Source organism: Engystomops pustulosus, chromosome 10, assembly GCF_040894005.1.
Source record: "Engystomops pustulosus chromosome 10, aEngPut4.maternal, whole genome shotgun sequence".
Classification (NCBI taxonomy): Eukaryota; Metazoa; Chordata; class Amphibia; order Anura; family Leptodactylidae; genus Engystomops; species Engystomops pustulosus.
Genome location: NC_092420.1, coordinates 37,452,102 through 37,477,583, shown reverse-complemented (window position 1 = coordinate 37,477,583; position 25,482 = coordinate 37,452,102). Strand labels below are relative to the sequence as shown.

General features: G+C 40.1%; 1 protein-coding gene across 6 annotated transcripts in view; it reads left to right on the top strand.

Moving 5' to 3' along the window:
• SERHL2 (serine hydrolase like 2) overlaps nucleotides 1–25,482 on the top strand; it is a 50,544-nt gene that overhangs the window by 10,144 nt on the left and 14,918 nt on the right. For all 6 annotated transcript variants that reach the window (XM_072126998.1, XM_072126997.1, XM_072127000.1 and 3 more), the window contains 8 exons: nucleotides 14,062–14,199; nucleotides 15,317–15,430; nucleotides 18,272–18,313; nucleotides 18,838–18,857; nucleotides 20,279–20,353; nucleotides 21,170–21,270; nucleotides 22,493–22,572; nucleotides 24,806–24,840. In XM_072126998.1, coding sequence (XP_071983099.1) covers nucleotides 14,062–14,199; nucleotides 15,317–15,430; nucleotides 18,272–18,313; nucleotides 18,838–18,857; nucleotides 20,279–20,353; nucleotides 21,170–21,270; nucleotides 22,493–22,572; nucleotides 24,806–24,840 — 605 coding nt within the window. The remainder of the gene's footprint in view (nucleotides 1–14,061; nucleotides 14,200–15,316; nucleotides 15,431–18,271; nucleotides 18,314–18,837; nucleotides 18,858–20,278; nucleotides 20,354–21,169; nucleotides 21,271–22,492; nucleotides 22,573–24,805; nucleotides 24,841–25,482) is intronic.

The following is a 25,482-nucleotide window of genomic DNA, read 5'->3' as shown; positions in this document are numbered from 1 at the left end:
GGCGATCATCTCCGGGGTGGCAGGGCATAGGAAGGTCATGGGCGATAAAGAAAGAGGGCTGACCTCTAAACTACAGGTTGCTGAAAAGAGATACATAGAGAATCCCAGTGGGGACAATAAGAGGGCCTGGGCGCAGGTACAGCGGGAACATCTTGCTCTGGCCAAGGAACGCACTAGCAAACGTCTTTTGGCTTCTGAAGCCTCAGTTTTTGAATTTGGGGACAAAAATGGTAAGTTACTTGCATACCTCTCCAGGGCGGAACGACCATGTGCTTCGGTCCCCTTTATAGCAGATGCGAGTGGGGCCTTGGTACATGTTCCTACCTCCATAAATAAGGTGTTTACAGAATTTTATTCTTCCCTGTACAGTCCTAGCATATCTACTACGGCTGCCGAAATGGATGCTTTTTTGGATGACCTTCCTCTGTGGCGCCTAACCCCTGCCCAATCTCTAGAATTAGAATCCCCCATCTCAGCAGAGGAGGTGGAATTAGCTATTCAGTCTCTTCCGTCAGGTAAGACACCTGGTCTAGACGGGCTGGGGGGAGAATGGTATAGGAGTAAATGTGAATTTTTAGCCCCTAAGCTGCTTGATGTTTTTAACACAGCCCTGGAGCATGGCTCGTTGCCTCCCTCTATGAGAGAAGCCTTAATAGTAGTTCTCCCGAAGCCCGGGAAAGACCCTTCTCTCCCTGACTCTTATCGACCTATTTCTCTCCTTAACACCGACGTAAAAATTCTAGCCAAAATCTTGTCAACCAGACTAAATAAGGTGATTTTGTCACTGGTGCACCCGGATCAGACGGGATTTATGCCCGGCAGGGGAACGGATATTAATATTCAGAGATTATTCCTAAACATAGAAGCAGCTGTGGGTTCTCCTGATCATGGCTTTGTTCTTTCACTTGACAATTGCAAGGCCTTCGACTCGGTCGAATGGCCATATTTATGGGCCGTACTGGCTAAAATGAGAATAGGCCCCAGATTCCTGGCCCTTGTCCAGCTTTTATATCAGGGTCCGAAAGCCAGAGTCAGAACTAACCTGAATGTCTCTGCCCCCTTCCCCATGGGCCGGGGCACCAGGCAGGGTTGTCCGTTGTCCCCGTTACTTTTTGCATTGGCCATTGAGCCCCTTGCTGCGGCTATTCGCCTCTCCGCTGATATAGTTGGATTGGTGAGAGGGTCGATCACGGAGAAGGTTTCTTTATACGCGGACGACACCTTAGTATACCTTGGAGACGTTGGCGCCTCTCTAGTATCCCTTCTTTCCCTAATTGACAGATTTGGTTCCATCTCAGGCCTACGGGTAAATTGGGATAAGTCAGTTCTCTTCCCTTTATCCGGTAATACCAATCTTAACCTATCTATCCCCTTGCAGGTAGTATCCAGCTTTAGATATCTGGGTGTCAGGGTGTCCCGTAGGGTCCAGGATTATGTTGCATTAAATATTGACCCCCTGATAACAGACACAGAGAAACGGTTGCAAGCATGGTCCACATTACCCTTATCCCTTTATGGTCGCATCAATATTTTTAAAATGATCTATTTACCAAAATTCTTATATCTACTTCACTCCTGTCCGGTGCTACTCCCCAAACTAATATTTAAACGTATAGACAGTATCTTAAGAACATTCTATTGGCAAGGGACCAGCCCACGTTTCAGTCTGGCCGTGCTACAGGCGCCTAGATCTCGAGGTGGATTAGCGGCTCCTGACTTATACTTTTACTATCTAGCATCCCAACTTGTCTACGCACAGTGGTGGATCGACATAGATAGGGGGAATGCAGCCACTGCCTTGGCTGGGTCTCTGATGGGGTCATATGAAGCTCTTACGAACCTTCTATATAGGTACAAATCCCCGGCCCTAATCCCAATTCCTCTGCGTACCGTAGCTGTATGCTGGCGAAGAGCTCAATTGCTAGTCAGCCCCTCCTCTCCCCCTCCAGTGTCTCCCAGATCTCCCATCTGGTTAAACCCTTGGTTCCCACACCTTCTCTCCTTGCCTGGGTGGACGATGTGGGGGGCTGCAGGCGTCAAGTTCATCGGCCAATTGTTATCCTCAAATTCTGAGCTACTCTCCCTTCGTGAACTGAGAGAGAAATATTCCCTGCCCCCCATGGCGTCCTTCCACTACTCCCAACTGAGACACGCCTTTAAGGCCCAGTTTGGGTCCCTTACATTGTCCACTGAATTCTCTAAACTGGAAATCCTGCTAGGAACCCCTGATCTATCAAAAACTCTCACACAAGTGTACACTGTTCTGCAGGCACAGGGAGTTAGACCATTTGACCGGGCTCAGGGGCGCTGGAGAGAGGATATCCCAGACCTCTCAGAAGAGGAATGGGGGGAAGTTGAGCACTCATACTTTGACTCAGTGGTAAGCGCTAGGGATTTCCTAGTACAAACAAAATTCCTCCACAGAATTTATTACACACCGGTAAGACTTAATCGTATGGGGGCTAGACAGGATGATAACTGCTTCAGATGTCAGGTAGCCTGTGGTTCTTTCCTACATTGTGTGTGGGCATGCCCCAGGGTCAGTGCCTTTTGGACAGAAGTGCTAACATTCCTCAGCAATCACTTTGGTTTTCCCCATATAGCTAACCCTAAGGTTTGCCTCTTGGGAGTAATAAACGAGGTCATTGGTGGCCATTATGACAGGATCTTCTTTAGACTCGTTCTATACTATGCGCGTAAGGTGGTGATTATGTCCTGGAAGGATCGTGACCCCCCTCCCCTGCAGAAATGGATATCGCTGGTCAACAAGGTTATCCCTATGTATTACTCGGTATACAATAATAGACAATGCCCTCAAAAATTTGAACTTATTTGGTCTAGATGGAACATGAACTCTAACACTGCGGTGTAAAGTAGATATCATAAACGTATCCTTTTGTCTGGCTCGAACCCCATGTGAAGAGGGTGGAGTGTTATGTAGTTAGTGTTATGTCTTTGTATGTCTGCATGAATGGGTGTCTGAATGTTTGTTCATTAAGTTCCAACTGCGGCGATTACATGCTGTATATGTACTGATATGGTCATCTATTTCTGATATTAGAATGCTATTTGACCGAATGCAATATCTGAATATGCTGTCCTGCTATTCTCAAGTATTACTACGCTGCGCCGTAGTCTAATGTTTTAAGGTGTTATTGTTGAATTTAAAAAATTGAAAATTCATAAATAAAATCTTTTAAAAAAAAAAGAAATCCACGATGGCTTCCCCGACCCGAAGTCAGAAGTTACAGGGTCGTGTCTGGGGGCAACTGAAATTGTGTACACCAGGACTGATAGAGACAGGTTGAAATGATATCTGTGAATTTATCAAAAGGATAAAAAGGAATTGCACAAAAAGGAAATATATACTATCCAAAGATGTCGGAGGAGGAGAGGTTTTTAAAGAAAAATACACATTAAGAAACCATTGAATGAAATAGAAGAATAAAAAGGAAGAGTAAAAAGAATATGAATAATGAAGAAGTAGGAGATACCGTGAAACAGAACAAACTGAATTTGCCATTTATCACCAATTTTAATAAGTTGTCCTCTGCCTAAGGTCATGTATCTGAGCTGAAATCTTGGTGACTGCTGCCTTGAGGTCTGATCTCAACATAGTTTAAATTCTGTCAAACTTCATAGAGGATATCCCCTGCTTTCCGGCCATATCTTCTTGACATAGCATATCAAAATGTCCAAAAATTAGCTCACTGGTGCTTATTATAGCTTTTTCTGTGCAGCAATTGGAACAGACTTCAGGAGAGATAGCTGTTGCCGCGGGTGCCACATATGTGCCATACACATGTTGTTAAGAAAATGCCTAGAGGGAGGGAATAGGCCTTTTAAATATAGGTTGCAGCAGAGTGAGGTAGCCAAACAAAAATAGGGATCTGGGTGGAATTGCTGCTTAGTCCCTAGAGAGTGTTTGAGGGCCTGGTCCCAGAAGAGCACAACCTAACTGATTAAATACCTGGGGAAGCTAAGCCAGGAGCCTGTTTCAGTACATGTTGACTAACCAGGAGGCTGCAATAGGGGAGTGGGGCTTTGGAGTTTCAATCTGTCTTCCAGCATCTGGCTCTGTCTAGGGGGAGTACCCTGCTTCAATCCCGGGCTCTCTGTGGGGCCCTTAAATGACATGGGCTTCAGGGATGACAGATGGCACAAGGGATTAGATGGAAGCAGCCCAGAGAGGTGCAGTGCTGGCAATATGCGGTGGCTTAAAGGAATGGCCAGGGCCACCAAGAAGCACATCATGCTATTTGTATTGGCCCCGAGTGCCAGGTGGGGGGACATGTGTAGTCCCAAGGAGTTATTGTGATTACAAACCACCCTGATCTTTGTAGGAATAACCACTGCCAAAAATCACAAATTGTGGTACATTGTCATATAATAAAACAATATAAACACATTTCATCGTTACACAGGACTCCTTATCATGTTATGTATACTGCTTCAGAATTGCATTTTTTTGTCCCAATTTCTCCTAATTAAGGGTTAATTAAAGTTAATCAATCCTATGTACCCTCATAAAGTACCAATCAAAAATTCAACTAAACCTGCAAAAAAAACCTCAAGGAGCTATGGAGACCAAAAATTTAATTTATTAAATTAACAGGCGAAAACCTTGAACATCTGAAACACATTTAATGAACAAGTGTCCCCTTCAAAATCAAATTTACCTTTCTAGTTTAAAATCCAGCTTCATAAACTAGGGGAATATACAGTACTCCTAGATCCAGGCACCGTGAATGTGGTCATTTTCTTATGTTCTCTTCTTTTCTGTGGCCCCCTTCCTTCTAAAATCAACTTTTAAAAGCCCCTCCATGCTCTGGAATTTACAGGCTGTTACACTGTCTCACCTTTCCTCTCTGCTCCCTCAGCATTTCACCCCTCTATCTGCCTGATATACTCTCACTGCAGCAGAGGAAGTTTCAGCACAGTGGGGGAAGGGAAGTAGTCCTAGAACATGTGAATCTGTAGCATGGAGGGTCTCCGGTAACAACCCTCTGATCATTTACAAATTTTAATTTTAAATATTAACTGGCAACCTGCCAGAACACTCACTCAAGTCACAGGGGAAAGTCTCTACCTTCAGCTGATTCATATGGAGCATCTCCTTTAACAGTCTGTGAATCTCTAGGATGGAGGGTCTCCAGTAACAACCCCCAAACATTAGCAGTTCTAAAAACAAATATAAGAATATGAGCACAGTCACAGTTCCTGGATGTATGAGTGAATCATGCTTGATTTTGATGGCACAAGTCCAATTTTTTGCTTTTTGTTGTCAAATACACAACACGGTACATGATCTTTAGATTTCCCCTGTATTTGATAATTTGTGATGCTTTGTCTCATAAATTATCTATAACATACATTTAAGTTGGAGGCTTTAAATGAAACCTACCTACTAATTTGATGCATTATGAACCAAACATACCTCGAGATTGCTGTAGCTACACTGATGCAGGATCATATGTTGGTTAATCCCTGAGCTGAGTGGTTTTACTGAAAATACATATATAACATTCAGGAGCTTGGGAAAGCTGGGTCACACTGGATGAAGTAAACACATTACACACAGAGCTTGTAATTACAAATGGAGGCTAATCAATCTGAGCTGGATCACTCATACACAGCACCTGGGGAATGGTGTAGCAATTGATTATTCTGCCTTCAGGCACAAGGGATTACATCATCCTCTCCTGCAGAGAAAAACTTGCGTGCTAGGAGAAGCACTGAACCAAGCGCTGAAGGAGCCATAGAAGGGAAAGAGCTTCATTATTATAATGTTTTATCTGTTTTGTCAGTAAAACCACTCAGCACAGGGATTAAACAAGATCTGATTCTGCATTAGTGTAGCTACAGCATTCTCAAGGTATGTTTGCTCCATAAAGCATCAAATCAAATGGAAGATTTCCTTTAACAATAAAAAATTAGTAAAAGGTGTGTGTAAAGAAGCTGGCATAACTTTACTATAATGAAAGGGAACAAAGCCTGAGAAGGGCAAAGGTTAGGTACTGTAAGATAAATGTTGACCTCTGAGTGCTGTGATAAAGTTTAATCTACCTGGGCATCTCTCTTCAAAGTTAAACTGTACAATTTCTTAGAAAGTACATGAACACAAATGATGATATAGCAAGAAATAAAATAAATTCTCTCAGTAATGTCATCTGTTTTAATCCAAGAAGTGCTCAGGTGTCCTCCAAACACGGAAATAGATCTCTGGGTTCTGCATTAATAAGAACAGGACTAGACAAACCATTATTTCTATTACTTGAGGATTGCTTTACCACTTAGGGTGTTTACACATTGCATCTCAACTGCATAGCAATTAGCCTTGATGTGGTTTCTTAATTCATATTTTCATAAAATTTCATTTTGAATATTAGCTGGCAACCTCCCAGAACGCTCACTCGAGTCACAGGGGGCGTTTCTATCTTCAGCCGAGTCACAGGTAGCCTGTCCTAATTTTCAGTGAGTCAGTGAGTGTCTTGGTCAACATTTCCAGTAACTCGACTCTTCCCGTCATCAGCCTCTATTTGTATACGGGTGCTCATTAGTTATTGTCTCTTTAGTGGCAAACTGTATTAGGCATTAGTGGGTGTACCCTGCTGTCTTGACATCACTATTTAGCATCTGTATATCAACAGATATATTTGTTTTTTTTAAAAAGATGTCTATGTAACAATATTACATAAGCACCTATAAAACTCTTAAAGACTGGAGCAAAAAGCGAGCTCAATTATAAATCCCACCCTATGTATGTGTATATTGCTTTGTCTTTTTTTACACTAAGTATTTATTATTTCTTTTAACATCTGTGGTAAAGTGTATGGTAATATTTTGGATGCGTGTGGGGTCTTATAGCCATGGATGCTCCACTAGGGGGATTCCTGGAAAATATGCTAAGTTTTCCAGGATGGGATAGGTCTGGGGAAAGTAATCATGGGAATAGGTCAACTTCTTGAAACTTGTGCAAGGTGACATTGTGACTTTCTTTGGTTTGAAGGTATTAGACCTGAACCAGGGTAGTGAGGTATCTTCCTGTATAGTTTGAGCCGGGCAGGTGTAGGATTTTATGTTTTGTTTGCTACTGTACGTTTGGGGAAAAACCACAAAGCTTTGTCATTTCCAACCCCACAGTTTAAGCTGACCCCTTAGGCATCCAACCAGAGTTGATTACACAAAGGAGTCAAGCTGATAAATGTCAAGCAGTTAGCGTAATAAGTATGCTCATCCTAAAGCAGAGACTGCCGACAGTTATCACACACAGGATATTTTAATGTTACAAAACATTTAGATGTCACCCAGGTCACTGATAGCATATATATATAAAAAAAAAATATATATATGTTGGGCACGGAGACAGACTTGCAACCATTAAAATAATAACCTTTATTTATATAGCGCCATATAGCGCCTTACCGCTTTACAAATTATAGGGGACATATACAACTATTATATTACAGAGTACAATCATTTATATGGAACAATAGGAGTGAGGGCCCTGCTTGCAAGAGCTTTCAGTCTATGAGGATGAAGGGGGTGACACAAGAGGTATAAGAGCTTGTATAATGGTTCTTTCTAAGGGAACATAATAAAATACAGTAATTTAATTTAAAAAAATTTTGCTGCTTGAACCAGCCATCAGCCGCCATCTTATATACAAAGTCCAAGGTCATTGGGACTGCAGAGAAGCATGGAGCTTGGCATCTATCTAGTGTTTGCCAGATAATAAAATAATAATAATAATTTTTCTTTAAATAGCGCCATCAAGTTCCTTTACAAATCAACAGACTGGAGGAAGACATAAGATGGATTAGTAAAGAGAGAGTTGAAATTTCATGCAGTTAGTGAGTGTGATAGGTTTGCCTAAAGAGATTGGTTTGAAACTTTGGAGATTGGGTATTGGACTGATAGTACGGGAAAGGGCATTTCAGAGAATTGGTGCAGCTCGGGAGAAGTCCTGGAGATGTGTGTGCAAGAGGTTCAAATCAAGGTAGAGATTAATCTAACATCACTGGCAAATGGAAGAACACAGGTTAGGTGATAGACTGAGATAAGAGAGGAGAGCCAGGGAGGTGCAGCATTATGCATAGCTTTGTGGATGAGAGTTATTATTTTAAATGGTAATTGGAAGTGACTGGTACAAATTGGAGGCATCCGTGTAGCATTTGGTCTGAAAGACAAGCTTGGCTGCTGCATTAAGAATAGATTGTATAAGAGAGAGTTTAGTGATTGGAATTCCGATTAGTAGGGACTTACAGTAGTCTTGTTGAGAGTGAATCAGAGCAACTATTAGCATTTAAGAGGTTTCATTTGTAAGCAATGGGTGAAGTCTGGAGCAAGAGATTGAATATGCGCTGAAAAGGAGACGTCCGAGTCCAGCACAACCCCAAGACAATGGGCCTGCTGCCTCTGTGTTATAGTGATCCCACAGACCAAGATGGAAAGGTCAGGGTTGGGTTGGTTAATAGATGGTGGAAAGACAAGTTAAGTATTAAAAAAATTAAGTTTCAAGAAAGGAGAGGACATGATGTTAGAGACGGCGAAATTTTTGTTGAAATTTTGGATAGAGAGTGGTGCCAACTCATCTATGGGGCTTCTGATAATAGGAAAGTCTTTTATTTTATGGGTAATACATTTTTTTTTTCATAATTACAACAAACATTGTATAAGTTTTTAGCAGTGTTGGCTTCCGCTATGCCTCCCAAAAATAGTACAAGGAAGTTCTTGGGTGCATCATCTCCCAAGGTGAAAGAGAATGGAGGGTCTAAAGGTGATAACGTTACGAAATTAGATAAACTATGGAAGTCCCCCTCAGTGAAAACACGCACTGGTTTGACTATGCAGAAAAATCCTGAAAATGATGGTCAGGACCCAAAAAATAGACTACACGGATCGAGATTTGCTGTTTTGGAGGGTGAGGAACACGAGGGGGAAGATGCAGGTGTTGGGGGAGAAAATGTTATGCTTAGAGAGATCCTTGACTCTATTAAAACATGTAACTGTGCGATATTGGAACTCACAGATCAGGTGGGAGCTTTGAGAGGGGATGTTTCCCTCCTCAGAGAGGATCTGAACAAGGTGAGAGATAAACAGAAAATGGTTGAGGATAAAATTTTGAATATCGAGAAGGAGGTGGGTACTCTCAAAAAAGTTACCTCCTCATTGGAATTAGAAAATAAGGCCCTTAAAGGGAAACTCACGGATATGGAGGATCGCTCAAGAAGAGCTAATCTGAGGTTAATAGGGATACCAGAAAAAGCCGAAGGAGAGAATCCTGTAAGTTTTTTCAAAGAGTGGCTCCTGGAGAAAATAGGGAAGGAGCATCTTTCCCCCAACTTTGATATTGAACGAACACATAGAATTTCGTCAGTGTCTTATATCCCTGGTAATACGGGGGTACCTTTATTTGCAAAACTCTACTATCCAGGGATCGTGATATGATATTGCGACGCACACATGATTTAAAAGACTTATTAATTCAAGGTCCAAAAGTTGCGCTTTACCCGGATTTCTCTAGGGACACCCTACAAAAAAGAAAAAGTTTTTTGCAGGTAAAAAATAGGTTGAGAGAAAAGGGTATTATTTACTTATTGATGTTTCCGGCTAAACTAAAAATTATTTATCAAGGCCAGTCCCAGTTCTTCAGTACGCCCGAACAAGTTTCAGATTGGTTAGATCTTAAGGGACTATGAATTAAAAATGTAAAACTGTGTTATAACAATTCTGAACGGGTCAGTGTCGGGGGAGTAGGGGTTGGGCGGGGGTGGGTAAGTGGCCTAAGTAGGAAGAGTTCTACCATGGTAAGACAAGTTGATGGGGTTTTGGGGGAGGGTCGGTCCTGCAATCGTAATTTTGTTGGAGACACACCTCGATAAAGATTCCCTGGCTCTGATAGATAGAAAGTGGGCCAGCCAAGTGTATAACTCTTCATTTTCTAGAGGAGTCTCAATACTGGTTCACAGGTCAGTTGGTTTTCAAGTTTTGGACGCCCTTTGTGACTCAGACAGGAGATATGTTTTTTTCCATTCTGTTATGTCGGATAAGAAGGATCGTCTAGGGAAAAGAAATCATGCAAGTGTATTTGCAAGCTTTTCTAGGTTCTGCCAGGAAGTAGGTCGGAGAGACATGTGAAGGTCCTTAAATGGGGAATTGCTGGTATTCTATTGCTATAATAATAATTATAATTCCTTTTCTAGGATTGATCTGGCTCTTGCCAATGATCATGCTATTGGCTGGGTGGGGAAAATCCGATACGATAATCGCTCGATTTCTGACCATTCCCCATTGGTCCTTGAACTGTCTGGTTCGACTAAACCTGCTCTTAGGTTCTGGAAAATTAATGTGCACTGGTTGTCCCTTTTAACAGATGAGGATAAAATTAAGAAAGAGCTCTGCTGTCCCATTGCTGCTAATAGAACCTCTGAGAATCCTGGACTAATGTGGGATGCGATGAAATCCTTCCTAAGAGGGATACTAAACTCAGAAATGATATTTCATATTATAAACAGTGGGCCAGACAGGAGAGGACTTTAAAAGAGGAAGTAAAAAAAAGAGAAAGGGCTTATCAGGAGAATAGATCCCGAGACTCTCATGATAGCTTTAATAAGGCACAAGAGGAGTATAATAGATTTATTGAAAATAAGGCTATGCAGAAGCTATTTTTTCTGGATCAGAAGTCACATTGTGAGGGTGGTTCCCCTTCAAAAAGGGTTTTGCAGAAAGTTAAAAAACAACAGGAGTCAAATAGAATTTCCTTGATTAAAAATAGCTTTGGGGAAACAACTTTCAATGCACAGGAGATTAGTGGTATTTTCCTACAGTTTTTTCAAAATATCTACTCCTCGGATTTGGAGGCATCGTTAGAGGATATAAGTCACTACCTAGATAATATCCAATTTCCACGTTTATAGGCGGATAATATAGATATAGTCTCTCTTATCCTCCAGGCGTAACTCTTCACTGGGGTTGGACGGGTTACCATTAGAAATTTATAGCAGATTTGGTACTATTCTTCTTTCCCTTATGGTGGAGATCTGGGAATATGCACAGAAGGTGGGTAAGCTACCTGATTCTTGGTATGAGGCAAGTATAGTCCTTTAAGTACTGTCAAATTGCACATGCATTTAGGAAAGAAATACATCACGATAGGCTTATGATACAGGAGGGTGGTAATTACACTGAAATTTTAGATTCGGATCTGACTTCACTTAATTTGTCCAGGATTTAACGCTTGCTTAGGATTGGCATCGATCAGAATTTTAGCCATATAAGCCAAGTGAAATGGATTAATCAGGTCGGTTTGATCACTGAAGCACAATGGCGAGATATTTACAAGAATGTTGTTAGATCTTCTATTAATCTAAATCACAGAGGCACACAACTTAATATTTTATACAGAATTAATTTTTCACCATATTTAATGTTTAAAATAGGGTTAAGTGAAAATTCTAATTGTAGGAGGTGCAAAAGATCATGAGTCGACGTCCCCCACGTTCTATGGGACTGCCCGAAGATCATTTCATATTAGGTTGAGATTTTCACGATAATAGAGAACCAGCTCCAATGTTCCCTGCCGCGAGTGGCCACTTTTGGTGTACTAGGCCTGCTTCCGACTCTCTTGGATTCTAGATCAAAAAGTGACTTGGCCTTGAAGCTTATCCTCCTTGCGAGACTAGTATTAGGCAAACATTGGAAGGATGATAAATCTCCATCAGTGAAGGAATGGAGCAATTTAGTTGCCTGTACAAAATCTTATGAATGCACGTATGAGAAACGCTTTAGAAAGGGTAATAGACTTAGTGGTATATGGGATCATTTGTAATTATAACTAGGTAATCCTAATCTGGTTAGCCCAGCAGAAAAGAAGATAAATGACACACAGATAATATACGGATGGTTTTTCTTTTTGTTTTTGTTTTTTTTTCTTTTTTCTTTTCAATATCTCCAGCACAGGCAGAGGGTGGTAGGGAGGGGTTGGGGTGTTGTTGCGGGGAGCTTTGTTATGTTGTGTTATTTCTCTATTGCTCTAGAAGCTCTTAAATGTATGGAGCTCTTACATGTTGTTATTATATTACTGGCACTTTTAGCTCCCCTGTATGTAATATATATGTAATTGTGCATTTTGTATGATAAAAAATAATAATAATAATAACAAACATTTAAACAGTGTAGCTCAGTACAGGCCTCATTAATAACCTTGTATTTTACACCAGAAAACTTTCCTGCAAAGTTCCTTTCCAGGTTGTTCTTTAAACTAGAGCAATGAATTTGATATAACTGGAGATCTAACGGCACCTCTCCATTTTTACTTAAATTATGTAATAAGGTGGCTGCTGAAACATTTCCCACCCAGGGAAAGTTGGGAAGTTTCCTCTTGTCAAAATAGTATCCAGCTGGAAGTCCTACCTGGTGCAGAGTTCCCACATTGGCTCCAGACCCCATCAAATGAAAGTGTATGTTCAATAGATTTAAAAAAATAAAATAAAAGAAGTAGCAAGCAAAAAAAATCATCCCTTTTTCCGCTAAGTATGATTCCTAGTAGTTTACAGTATAATATTATTGACATGCTGTATTGCCAGGTGAATGATGGAGCCAGTCATTTGTCTCAGTGGTCAGATGACTTTTCCTCTTTGCAGCAACATTCAGGTGTCAGAAGATTGCACATAATTTAAAGTACAACTGTAAAGTATAAAAACGTTTGCTCAACTCAAAGCAAACACTAAGCAAAAATAAGTAATTTTCTAAATTAGCTATTTGCAGGTGTTTAGCTGCTAGCAGATGTCTTACCTCTTACCTTACCTCCTTAAGGCTACTCTCCTCCTGTCCTGCTTTATGGTAACCATGGTATCGTGCAGGACGACTGGAGAAGAAAGGAGGCTTGTTGGGAGGGGCAGTAGTAGAGGAGTGCAAGAAAAGAGGACCTGGAGTGATGTCACAAGCATGTGACTCATCACATCATTCAGCTCTTCCAAATACAAACATGCTATTCTGATCCATGTGAAAGCCCTTAGTGCTCTGGCCTCAATGCGCTTATAAGAAGGTCTAATAGATATACCAGTCTGTATCTAAGGCTAGGAAGAAGCCTGCAGCATGATATAGGTATGGATGCAATTGTTGTCAAAGGCTCTCTCCAGCTGTGCTAAAACACTTTACAGTTACACTTTTGTCAGTCCTGTAGCTATGTAAACAGGGAAGATGATTAGTCTATTGGGGGAAAAAACAATGAAGTATTCCTTTGAATAGACCTGAAAAATTGGAGAAATTGATACAGAAAGAATTATATTCAATTATTTAACTTATATAATGTAATAAGTGGAGTGGGCATGGAAAAGTTGCAAATTTGGCACAACTGAGATACTTTAAAGACAAAAAACTGATGCAACTGCAATGATACATTCCTATGTGTCCATACCCTTCTGCTTACTCATGGGAAAAAGATTTGGGCCTTTGCCTCTTTTCCCCATGGTGTGAGATTGGTGTCTTCTCTTTCCCTCTTTGTCTTTACCCCCCCCCCCCTCCTGGCTTTCCTTCATCTCTGTCCCCTACGATGCTTGTTGTGTTTGCCTAAGCAACACATTTTCAGTTTTTACAATAATGCTAAATAATAATGATAGTTCTAAATAAGCAACCTTGCTAATCTATCTCTGTATATTCTTTTTTAGTCTATTAATATTTTGGTGGTAACAGTAATGACCATTATCTGTGGTTGTGAAAATTAGACAGGGAGAATAGAACCAACCTTCCCCTCCCCCACCCTTTCGGAGATGGTGGGGGATAGAAACAGAGACACAGTTGACACTTGTTGCCTTTGTACTCAATTTCATCCCCTCATAGACCATTCAAATCATGTCTATTTATAATGAACTCCTGGGACTGCCCCTCACAGGCTAAAAACACATCAAAAATGACATAAGAGTAGGTATGTTGCCATATAAGACATTTACGTAAAGCTCACAATAAAATTTGAATAAGCTACTATCAATAAATAAAATAAATAAATTCTTAATTAATTTGCACTCACACTGTTTTTTTTTTTGATATATGTTCTTTCAGAACTGAGATTTAAAGTCCCATGGGGACACCTAGCAGCCAAGGCCTGGGGCTCATCTGAAGGGCGACCTATATTGTGCCTACATGGTTGGTTGGATAATGCCAACACTTTTGACAGACTTATCCCTTTGCTTCCCCAAGGTGAGTTTACAAGGTTTCAGTACTGTGTATAAAGTGGTCTTGCAGTCAGTCATATAATGTTGTGGCATATTTCGGTCATAAAAATGTCAATGCTAGGGGTTAGTGAACCAGAGCAATCAAGAAAACAAAGGAAGTGAGGTCCTTTTATCCTAACAGGCAGAAATCTTGGTCATCTGCTGTGAAAGGAACTTAAAGGCCATCTACTACCAGGATCAGGGATTGTAAACTAAGTACACTGACATACAGGTATGTGTTCCCTCTTGCAGGATCTGCTCTTCTTTACGCTTCTTTTGGCCTTGTTTTTACAAAAAAAAGGCTTTAAAAAAACATGCAAATGAGCCTGAGGGGCTCCAGTCACCATTAACACATATGGAGCCCAGAGCCCCTCAGGTTCCTTTAAATAAAAAAAAAAAACAGAGCATAAGAAGCGAGAAGTATAGTGAATCCTGGCAGAGGGGGCACACACCAGCATGTCAGTGTGCTTGGTTTACAATCCTTGTCCTAGTGGTAGATGTCCTTTAAGCACATCTCTTTGCAGTTTTGCTTTGTAATAATATTACTAATGATAATGATGCCTCTTTGATTTTTTTTTAAATCAGATATTTCTTTATTGTTTATACACAACACAAAATAAATAAACCCAACCCCACCGATCCCTTCCCATCCAAGGTTACAATCATTTCACAATATATTCAAAAATTGGAAGTTTTGACTGAGAATTTGTCATGCAGGGCATGCAGGTCATGCAGAAGAGGTCCCTTCAGAAAAGATCACAGAAATAGCACATTAGCTAAGAACAATAATCACCTTAACCCCAGGCTCTGTGACTGATATATCATGGTGCTATTGAGGATTATGAAGTGGTCTCAGGGGAAAAATTTTTTCCAGCTTCCCTGTACACAACATCGAATAATAAATGATGAATAAATAATAAGTTACCGTACATATTTTTGAACATGAAGAGTGAAAAATAATCCAAAAATACCAATCCTTTTCGGTATTTATTGGAATAAAAGTTTTGATAATGTAATATTACAGATTTCTAAAATAACATTTTAAAATATTTGTATTGTCATTAAACCCAATAGTATTTAATACCTTATTAATTATTTTGTAGATTATTACTATGTAGCTCTGGATTTCTCAGGACATGGACAGTCGTCTCATTTACCTAACGGAATGAGGTATCAGCATCTGGATTATGTAACTGACGTACATAGGGTAATAACATGTAAGTTCTCAAAATATCTACAAAAGCAAAACATATTTGAAAAAAAAAGGTTTTCCATTAAAATGATGCAAAATAATTAAATGAATTTTTTGTAATCAGGCTCTCTATATCTATTTCCAAAACCCTTTCAAAACCCATAAAAAAGTGAATAAAACATAGCTTTTCATTAAATATGAGGAAAGAGATTAAGGTATAATGATAACACCTGCAGCCTCTCCCTTGTTACTTGTCACAATCAGTATCTGATATCGCTATTGTGACCCTAGTGTATTGCCTTATTTTGAGGTTATCGTTATAGTTGGTTACTAGAGTAACTAATCCCTCTTAGTTGGGCCTAGGGAGGCTGGCAACTCTCTGGCGTTCTCAGGGTTCTGCTGTTCTAAAGCTATATCATTTTTTCTTTCTTTACATATAAAGATATATACAAAATATTTTTGGTTACACCAAAGTGATGGTTCTGCATCCTCAATGTGAGCAGTCCGCCACTAGTGGGCTCCTACCTTTTGAACTTAGTCTACTCCCAGTTACTTGGTGTATTCCATCTCTGTGTTATCCCAGTATCACAATATTTATATGAAGAAACAAAAAGTCCAGCTTCCAAATGACCGTGCAACGAAGATTGAATTAAAAAATTGTGAAAAACTTTATTCCATCACCTGCATAAAAACATTGTGCCAGGGAAGACAGCATGCAACTAGTCAACACGTTTCAGATACATCCTATCCTTATTCATGACTAACATAAGCATACACCTGTAGCATTCCATGCTCTAGGTCGTCGATATAACGACCATACCACCTGATATGGGAGAGAAGCGGAGAATGCCTCAATGGCGTCACAGCACTTTCAAGCAGTGCATCATGGGAACTGCAGTTTCTTTCATCCATTCATGGGTAAAAAAAATGTGTGCAAGCCAGCGCGGGGTGGAGATATTCAGCTAAAGTTGTTAAATCTGTATCTTTACCGTGGACACTAGAGTAGCAAAAAGGTCTTGCACAGGTTGGATATGTTTTGCCATTATTGATTATGTATTGAGAATGCATTTCATGTAACTGATTTCATGTTAAGTGTTCTGGTTTTATTATGCTCCTGTGGGGTTTTTTAATTTTTTGTTGTCATTGGACCTTGAGAATCATGTGATGTCTGTTGTAGAGCATATAATGCCTCAGGTGTATGCCTATGTTAGTCTTAAATAAGGATAGGATGTATCCGAAATGTGTTGACTAGTTGCATGCTGTCTTCCCTGGCACAATGTTTTTTATTCAAGTGATGGAATAAAGTTTTGCACAATTTTTTTAATGTAACCCCCATGCAATAATTCTTCATGTGCCTCAGTACTCTCAAGCCGGAGTGTTCCTTGCTCATGATCTGCACAGGTTCTATTGAAAGAACGATGACAACCGGAATTGAACTGACAGGAGTTCAGTTCCAGTTTTTCAGCATTTGGACCGGATGTTTCATCTAGCACTTGCTCATGTGCAAGCATTCTTAAAGAAGACCCAGATTTTTTTTTTCTATTCAGGAAAAAGTTTATTAATCAACAGACAACAAAATGGTAGCAACATAGCACATTTTAGGGCATTGTGAATCCAAAGCCAAACAAAGATGGTGACATTAGCAAGGTACAAGTTCAATGCAAAGTATGACAATAATAAGTGAAGTCATATCTATGACGCAAAATAACTGAAAAACTGGGGGAAGAAAGCGAGGAGAAAAAGAAGGTGGGTGGCAGTTGGAGAGGAAGGGAGTATGGGGAGGGGAGGGGGCAGCCAGAGGGGCAAGAGAGCATGAAGTCTATCCACATACTCATCAGTCTTGAAGCCGTTGGTAAACTGTCACCAAATTTTGACCCCCCCCCCTGACTAGCAATGGTTGCTGATAAAAGGTTACAAGTCCTCCCCATATCACCTAAAATTAGCTACCAGTGAGACACTGTACCTTAATTACAGATGTTTTTATGATGTGAAAATTAGCTTTCCTGAGACATGTCTAGTGGTTTGACTCTTCTCTTTGGCAATGAATTAAGGAGAAGAAGTCCATGGAGGCTGCTGTGACTTTATGTGATCACATAAATACATACATGGGGTACAGTTTGCTATTGTTAAGACGCTAAAGGACCCAAGATGCACCCTGATCACATGACATGAATTGTGACCAGTAATGAGGCATAAGTCATGAGGAGTAGATAAGTGGGACGGACTCCTCTGATGCCAGTTAATATAAGATAAAAAGTGTTTATGGGGATGTAAGCAAAACAATTTCTAGCTAAAAGAAGGGTGTCAGTTAGTTAATAGAGCTCTACAGGAACTTGTTAATGGCTTTATATGTGCAAATGTAGTGACAACTTTCCTTTAAGTTCATATTGCGAATTCATATTTTATGGCTTAATCTTCCTTATTTTGACTTTTATTGGCAAAATATTTCTATGTGTTTCTATTAAGTAACTGTACCCAATATTCCTGATCAATGATTACACACAACCTCCTCTAGTTTGTCCATGACCATAACTGAACATACTGGTTATCTGTACTCAGACCTCATGGGAAATATTAGTTCAGAATCACACTGCCAGAATTTCACCCCCAAAAGCTCAGGATGATATTCAGCTAGCGGTACCATGAAAATGTGTTGAATGAATTATTAGCTTCTAGCAGTACTTATAGTAGTAATAACTCGCTGGTTTTCCTCTTCTGGTCCTGGGGTAGGCAACTAATTTGAGATCGTAAACTTCTATAACAAGTATATTCCCTTTACTTTCAGACCTACATACCTCAAATTGTACAATTATTACATTTACATAGTATACATTTTTATAGTATATCTTTTCTGTTCTCTCCGCAGCTTTAGGTTGGCAAAGATTCTCAATAATGGCACACAGTATGGGTGAGAATTTACATATAACATTATGAATCTATTCTTTTTATTCTACCAATGAAACAACTACTGATGTTGGTGTAGTCAGAAATGTAGATGACCAAATAATTAAATCCCAATAGCCTCAGACCTAAGGTGATTGTAGACGTACTAGCATATTTGCCAGGAAGGTGTACAAGGTTTTTTTACTGAAAATTATGGAAGAGTTGGCAAGTTTGAGTAATTGTCATTACCAGAACTGGTTACGTGGTTATTTTACTTTTGTCTGCTCCATATTCTTCATTATCTGAAACTATACTAACTTTGTGAAGGGATTTTCCCATTAAACGAGTCTTTCCATGGTAGCACCAGATGTAGGCAAGCAAACCCTATAAATTTCTATGGGGAATGCCACATGTTTGGGCTGGCTGCGGTACAGGAGAAGGAGGAACCCTGTTCAATGATAGGAATTTTTCGACTGTTGCCAACCATGCGCTGGCATTGTTTGCGTTACAAAAAAACATACTCTTATTTTTTTTTATGATTGTTTACAGGTGGTGTTGTAGGAGGAGTGGTAAGTCAATTATGAATTTTTTTTATTTAGATAAGTGAATGCCAGTGGTACAGACCTTGCTGGGAGTATCTTGTTTAAACAGAAACACAGATATTGGATCAAACTTTAGAAGATAATAAACAACAAGGTGAAGCATGGGAGAAGGTGCTGGATGGTGGAAATATAGGAGGCATGAGGGACCAGGGAGCAGGGCCTTTTCATTGCTCTGCACCCATTTCACATGCTCTACCCCTCCCAGGAGTCAGTGTCATTGTTAAGTGGTGTAAAGTTACTGCTTCCCATTCCCTCAGACCAGAACACCAGGAAGGGATAGAGAAGTTAGATTTAGAGACAAGTATACTGCTGAGTTTTCTATATTCTGGATAACCCATTGAAGGTGTGCTGTTAAAGAAAAGAGGATTACTAACATTAAAGGAAATCTACCAACACAATCAAGCTTATATTTGTTATCTATGGTCTCCTTCCTTCTAAAATACAATTTTAAAATAATGCCAATGAACATGAAGGGGTCTGGTGAGTGTTTCCAGAGCCCCTCAGTGTGGTAGCTTCACAGGCTGTTACAATGAACAGAGTAGGTCTTCCCTCCCCCTGCAATTCCTGCTGCTGCTAGACTACACAGAGGGAAGAGGGATAGAGCAGAGGTTTGGTTGAGACATGTTCTGCTCATTGTGACAGCCTGTGAATCTGGACAACTGAGGAGCTCCGTTAACACACCCAGAGCCGTTCAGTTGATTTTAGAAGTAAGGAGGACATGGATAAAAAATATATAAGAAGATTATCACAGTCATACGTAGTTCCTGGATGTAAGAGTAAGAATGCTACAACTAGCTCTTTTAATAACAAATGGACATGGACATGGGGATTTTAGTATGTTTCCTCACAAATGGGATTACTTACCCGGTCCTGTGCGTTTCCCGATCCGGAGTGTCCAACGAGAATGCTCTGTGCCGCGATTCAGTTACATTGTGCGCCCGATATCCTGCATGTGTAGCTCCCCACTCAGGTCCACCAGAACTCACCATCTTCTTCCTGGTGTATGTAAGTGCAAGGCTTGCGACACAATTTTAAAGATAAGACCCACGCTCAGTCGGATCGTCCAACGCCCCCCCCCCCCAATTCCGTTGCATGAAAGCCGGTGCCGATGCGGCAAAATCTGATCACGTGCTACACAAACCCCTTCTAAATCCCTGTCCCAGCCACCCAATCCCCGAAAACGCCGGAAAACCCGACGGAAATGCGGCGGTAGGACCCTTAGTAAATAAGCCCCATTCTGTCTAAATGCAGAGCCGCAGAGACTTTGTGTGGCATCAGTTAGGTTTCATATTTGTGTAATTGTAGTAATTTTTCTTATTTTTTTTCTACCATCTGTAATGAAAATGTTTAGTCTAACCTTTTGCTTTTGCATATTCATCTTTCTATAGTTTGCCTCTGTATTTCCTGAGGCAGTTCATCACCTAATACTTCTTGATTCCTATGGATTCTTTCCTGTCCATTCAGTAAGTATTGTTTCGATTTAACATGGAGATTATTTTACCAGAATCCCCTATTGCTGTGAACAGATTTCTATTAAAATACTAGCAAATGGTATCTTTTTAAAATAACAATGAGATACATATTGATAAGAATAGATGTGCCTCCAGTGCTTCTCATCAAACAACAATAGTAAGGGGACTGCTCAGCCACTGGGATACTTAGTTCATGAGTCTGATGTATTCATGAATGCAATGTTCCACCATCCCTTCTCTAAAATTTGATGGCTGGCTCTGTTTCTGCATACATAGACTGTGAATCGCTGCTGGAAGGGTTAGAGGAACATTCTATTTATGCATATACCAAACTAGTAAATATTATTTGGCGACAAATACCTGTACTTGTGATTTTCTAGTAGATGTATTTCCCTATTTGCAAATTCTCCCCGCCCCCTCCTCACCATGTGTAGATACTTGACAGGCATCTGGATTATCAAAAGGGGCTGAAGCATAGGTCATCAATATGTAATAATAGATAATCTTTATTTATATAGCGCCATTAAATTCTGTAGCGTTTACAGATTTTGGGGAACATATACAAATAAAATAAAACAGAGAAATAGCAATCATATGAAACAATAGGAGTGAGGGCCCTGCTCGCAAGAGCTTACTGTCTATAAGGATAAGGGTGTGACACAAGAGGTATAAGAGCTTGTATAATGGTCCAGCCATTCTGAATGGACTCTTGGGTAAAACCAATTTGATTTGGCAAAACAGGTTATCCATATAATTTAATCAAGAAACGCTTTTGTAAATAACACTCTAAATATTACTTCTTTATAGAACTTGCTAATAAACCATCTAAAAAAGGCAATCATCCATTATACTCGCTTAGAGGGTGCAAATGGAGCAAAGGTTTATACACCTGAAGGGGCCATTCAACGGTATGACATTTTTTATATGCTTTCTTATATTTTCAACTCTGATATATTTTTGTGTACACAATATATATTAATTGCTGATCCTATCATTTTCATGTTACATAAAATAAAACTCCTTTATTATTGATATACTTAACCCCTTCAGGTTCTGTGACGGATATATCCACCGCAGAGCTATGAAGGGTGTATGAAGAGGGCTCACGGGCTGAGCTTTCTTCATACAGAGAGAGGCTTTGCTGCATATGGCAGCAAAGACCCATCATTAACACCCGCAGTCGGGGCTTGCACCGATTGTGGGTGTTAACCTCTTGTATGCCACCAGCAAAGACACCGGCGGCACTTAGAACACTGCGGCACATAGGCGTCGCCATCTTTCTTGCAATCGCAGCTCCCCCGAACGTCTTTGTTAGCATGGTTTCAGAAGATTTGTTACAATGAGCCAGTGGATGATTGTAATGAATCATATGGAAAAACGCCATGTACTGCGATATATAAAGTACCCTAGATGGTCTCAGAAATTGTGAAAACAAATTTAAAAAAGTTTTAAAAAAGGTAAAAAAAATTAATAAAATATTAAAAATTAACTGGTTCACGCTCGCCTGCCGTGTATTCACAGCGGCGGTCGGGTCTCGCTGCATGGAGAGGGCTCACGGGCTGAGCCCTCTCCATAGCCGGTAAGTCTTTGCTGCAATATGCTAGCACTTATCGCGTGTGTGCCGATCAGATAGCTGCGCATGGGTGCCGCCATCTTGCCTAGGATCGTCGCTCCCTGTGATGTCATCGGGGAGCGGCAATCCGTCTTTATGGTAGCCTCCGGTCTTCCGAAGACCCGAGGCTATTTCGTTTTAACCCCTTCATTACAATGTGCTGATAGCACTTGATGTGTTTTTTTTAAATGTATCCAAACCAAAGCCCAACCCCTAGGACTAAATAGAGGATTCTGTCAGGGTGCAAGGTAAGTTAAAACACACAAATATATTGTAATGCAAATGCTTAGAGAAGGCACAAGGCTGTTGGGCTTCTGCACCACGACTTTAGTGAAAATGAGATCCCTGGTGACAAGTTTTCTTTCTTTAAAGACTCAAATAAAATTAAAGCTCATAGTCTCATGATGCTTAAACTCTAAGAGCACCTGAGGATGCAGGGATGAAAATACAAGTGAAACACTGTGCTTTATATAATTCATGATTCTTTTACCTCCTTTACCTCTTTTGCATTTATTTAGGTTATTGGATGGCAATCCATCATTAACTTCCGATACAGCCAAAGTTCTCCTGCAGCGTGGGACTAAACCCGTGGATGGTGGTAAGTCCAATACTGTTATTGGACTACATGTTTGAGAGCCATGATAAAAAGGTGACCAAGCTAAATGTTACAAAACTAGTCCTGAGAAATCTATTCCATACATTACACTTTGAGTCCTGTGCTCTAGTTGTGAGGCATTAATGGCAAATAATAATAGCAGAAAATTATTGGAGCGGTAATAATGTGCTGGTCTCAGTAGAAGATTGGTTAATATAAAAAAGGATTAGGGAGAGGGGAGGTTATAAAAAAAAAAGGTAATAAAGTGAACTTTAAATGGACCTGTCACCCGATAACACTAGTATTTCCAATAACACTAGCAGTGTTACTTTAGTAAGCAGCTCCTAGTGCTGTTTTTAAGAGTGACAGGTCCTCTTTAACCTGCAATGGCTTTCACTTTCTTTTTTTTGAATCAGAACTTTTTATTGAACATTTTTTACAAACATTTCCCTCCAACCCCCGCCCACTAGTAGACGAACTCCCCGCCTCCTCAGACAGTCCAGACAGTATGCTAATCAAGCAATTCTCCTCCAGGATCTTATACAGTAGAGATGTAGGGGAGACAAGGAGAGACAAAAGAGAGCTCCTATAGTGTGTTACCCTCGTTATATTTGGATTTATTGTGATGTAGTGATACACTCACCTTTTGGAGTTGTGCAGGTAGGGCACAACTCCTATTGATGCTTGGTATGAGACTCAATGCCACTGCCTCGTTCCGCTTCATCAGATTCATGTAGCATGTGACATGAATCTGATGAAGCGCTCAGCACAAGCGCGAAACGCGTCATTCCTTTTATTGTTTTAATTCTTTTATATTTTATTGCCATAATTGGCTTCAATATAAGAAAATTTTTGAGCAAGCCAGCGCCGATTCCTTTACAAACGTTCCAAATAGGAGAGCAATGCACCCTTCCTGGATGCTATCCGTTTATTCTTCAAGGATCTTATACACACACAAGTACAGCTTATACAGTGTTTCTTGACATGTTATACATCAACTTTACACATATTCTTATGCATTTATAAAAATGCTGTAAGTGGATTGCGGAGTTGATGTGATGTTGGCAGGCCAGAAGTATCTATCCACTGCCCCCATATGTGCTCAAATTTTGTGTTTGCCTTCCTCTTGCATGGCTTTTACTTTCAGCTTTGCATCAGTCTTCTGGTATTTGGCACAGACATTTCAGCCAGATTTCCCAAGGGACAGGCTTTGACCAGTCCTCCTTGGATGAATCTTTCGCAAAACTTCCAGCCAAGTAGTTAGTGCCACAGACCAGAAGATCATTGCGGTGCCGGAAGCAGGATCCAGAGAGCAGGGTAAATACACTTTCTATTTTTTTTTTTTAATCTCCGGGTGTTTACCTGTATTATCACCATGAGGTGTTGTAAGAAGTGGCTAGGGATGCGCACACACCAGGCTACATTTTATTAGTAGGACATTAGTAGTAGGACACATCTACCATCAGTAAAACTCATGGTAGATGTCAATTAATGGAACATTTTGGGTACAAGTATCATCATTATATTCGAATTCTTTTTTTTTGTCACGGGGAAGATTTATCAGGGCTTACATGATACCATAATACTTTATTGATGCCTGGGGGGGGGACTCTTTTGTACATTGTGTCCTGGAAATTGTTACACATAGTTATAGATGTTACAATTACAAACATACACTATAAGAGGCACTTTCTTGCATGTTGCTGGTTCCTTATTTGCTTACAAATATAGTTACAGAACATTGCAATACAGCACAATACAGGTTAACATGACCACATTACATGACATATATTGAGGCGATTACGGTATGAAATACTCCAGTGACAATAACAAATAGACACAGGCCAGACAGACATGCATTGGGATTACTACAGTAGGGGTTCCCTTGTGGCGATAACAGTGATTGTGGTGAAACAATGTTGTGTTTTTGTTGGTTTGACAGAAGAGACTCTGCCTGTAGCTTCACTTTAGCTTTGTTCCGGCGCTTAAGCTGCCTCGTGCTGGGTACCACCGGAGTCTTGGTACAATGTACAGTGACTTACAATAAGCACTGTTTGTCATCAAGTTTTTTGCCGCGAGTTGTCCGTGGGGCTGATGCTGCCATATACAGCAGGAGGCCAGACCCTACTTCATCATACACTGTCGCACAAGCACTTGTGTTTGATAAAGTGTATAGTGTTTGATATAAGTGTGTAATTGAAAGTACATTAGAGTAATTCTGTTTCTTATTTTCTAGGTGTGGTTTTCAGTCGGGATATAAGGGTCACTCTGGTAAGTCTTTTGAAATCTAAGGAAAAATGCACACTACCTTTACAGGTAAACAAGTCAGCTATGGCCACACCAGCGTTTCGTTTCTTGACTTTCAGTTATTAAAGGAAATCTGTCATCAGAAATCTACATACACAAGTAGATCTAATGGTTCTTAATTGCACCTTCATCCCTAAACTGTATTTGTCATGTCCTGGTAAAGTCCTATAAAAATTTTATTTTAGTTACATGCAAATTACCTTTAAAGGGGTTTTCCAATCTGGACATTTTACATTTAATTTACAATACATTTCATTTGCCATTTGTGAACATTTCTGCAATTGGATGTTATTAAAAAATTTTCCTGTGTGAAGATTTTCTTATAAATGTTTCCATATTGTCCCTTAGAAATGAGATAACTTCCTCGGATATGACCACCTAACATTTTGGCAGCGGTGGCCAGACATGCACTATTGAGCCCTGCCTGACCACCTGGCTTCAGCCATCATTACCACAAGACAGCTGGGGACATGCAGCAACAACTTTTTGTTTCTTTGTGCAATCACTCCAGCAGAAGTGGCCGTATCCAAGGATACAGTCCTTTTTCTAAGGGAACATATGACTACATTTATGATGAATTATCTTCACACAGAAACATATTTTTTA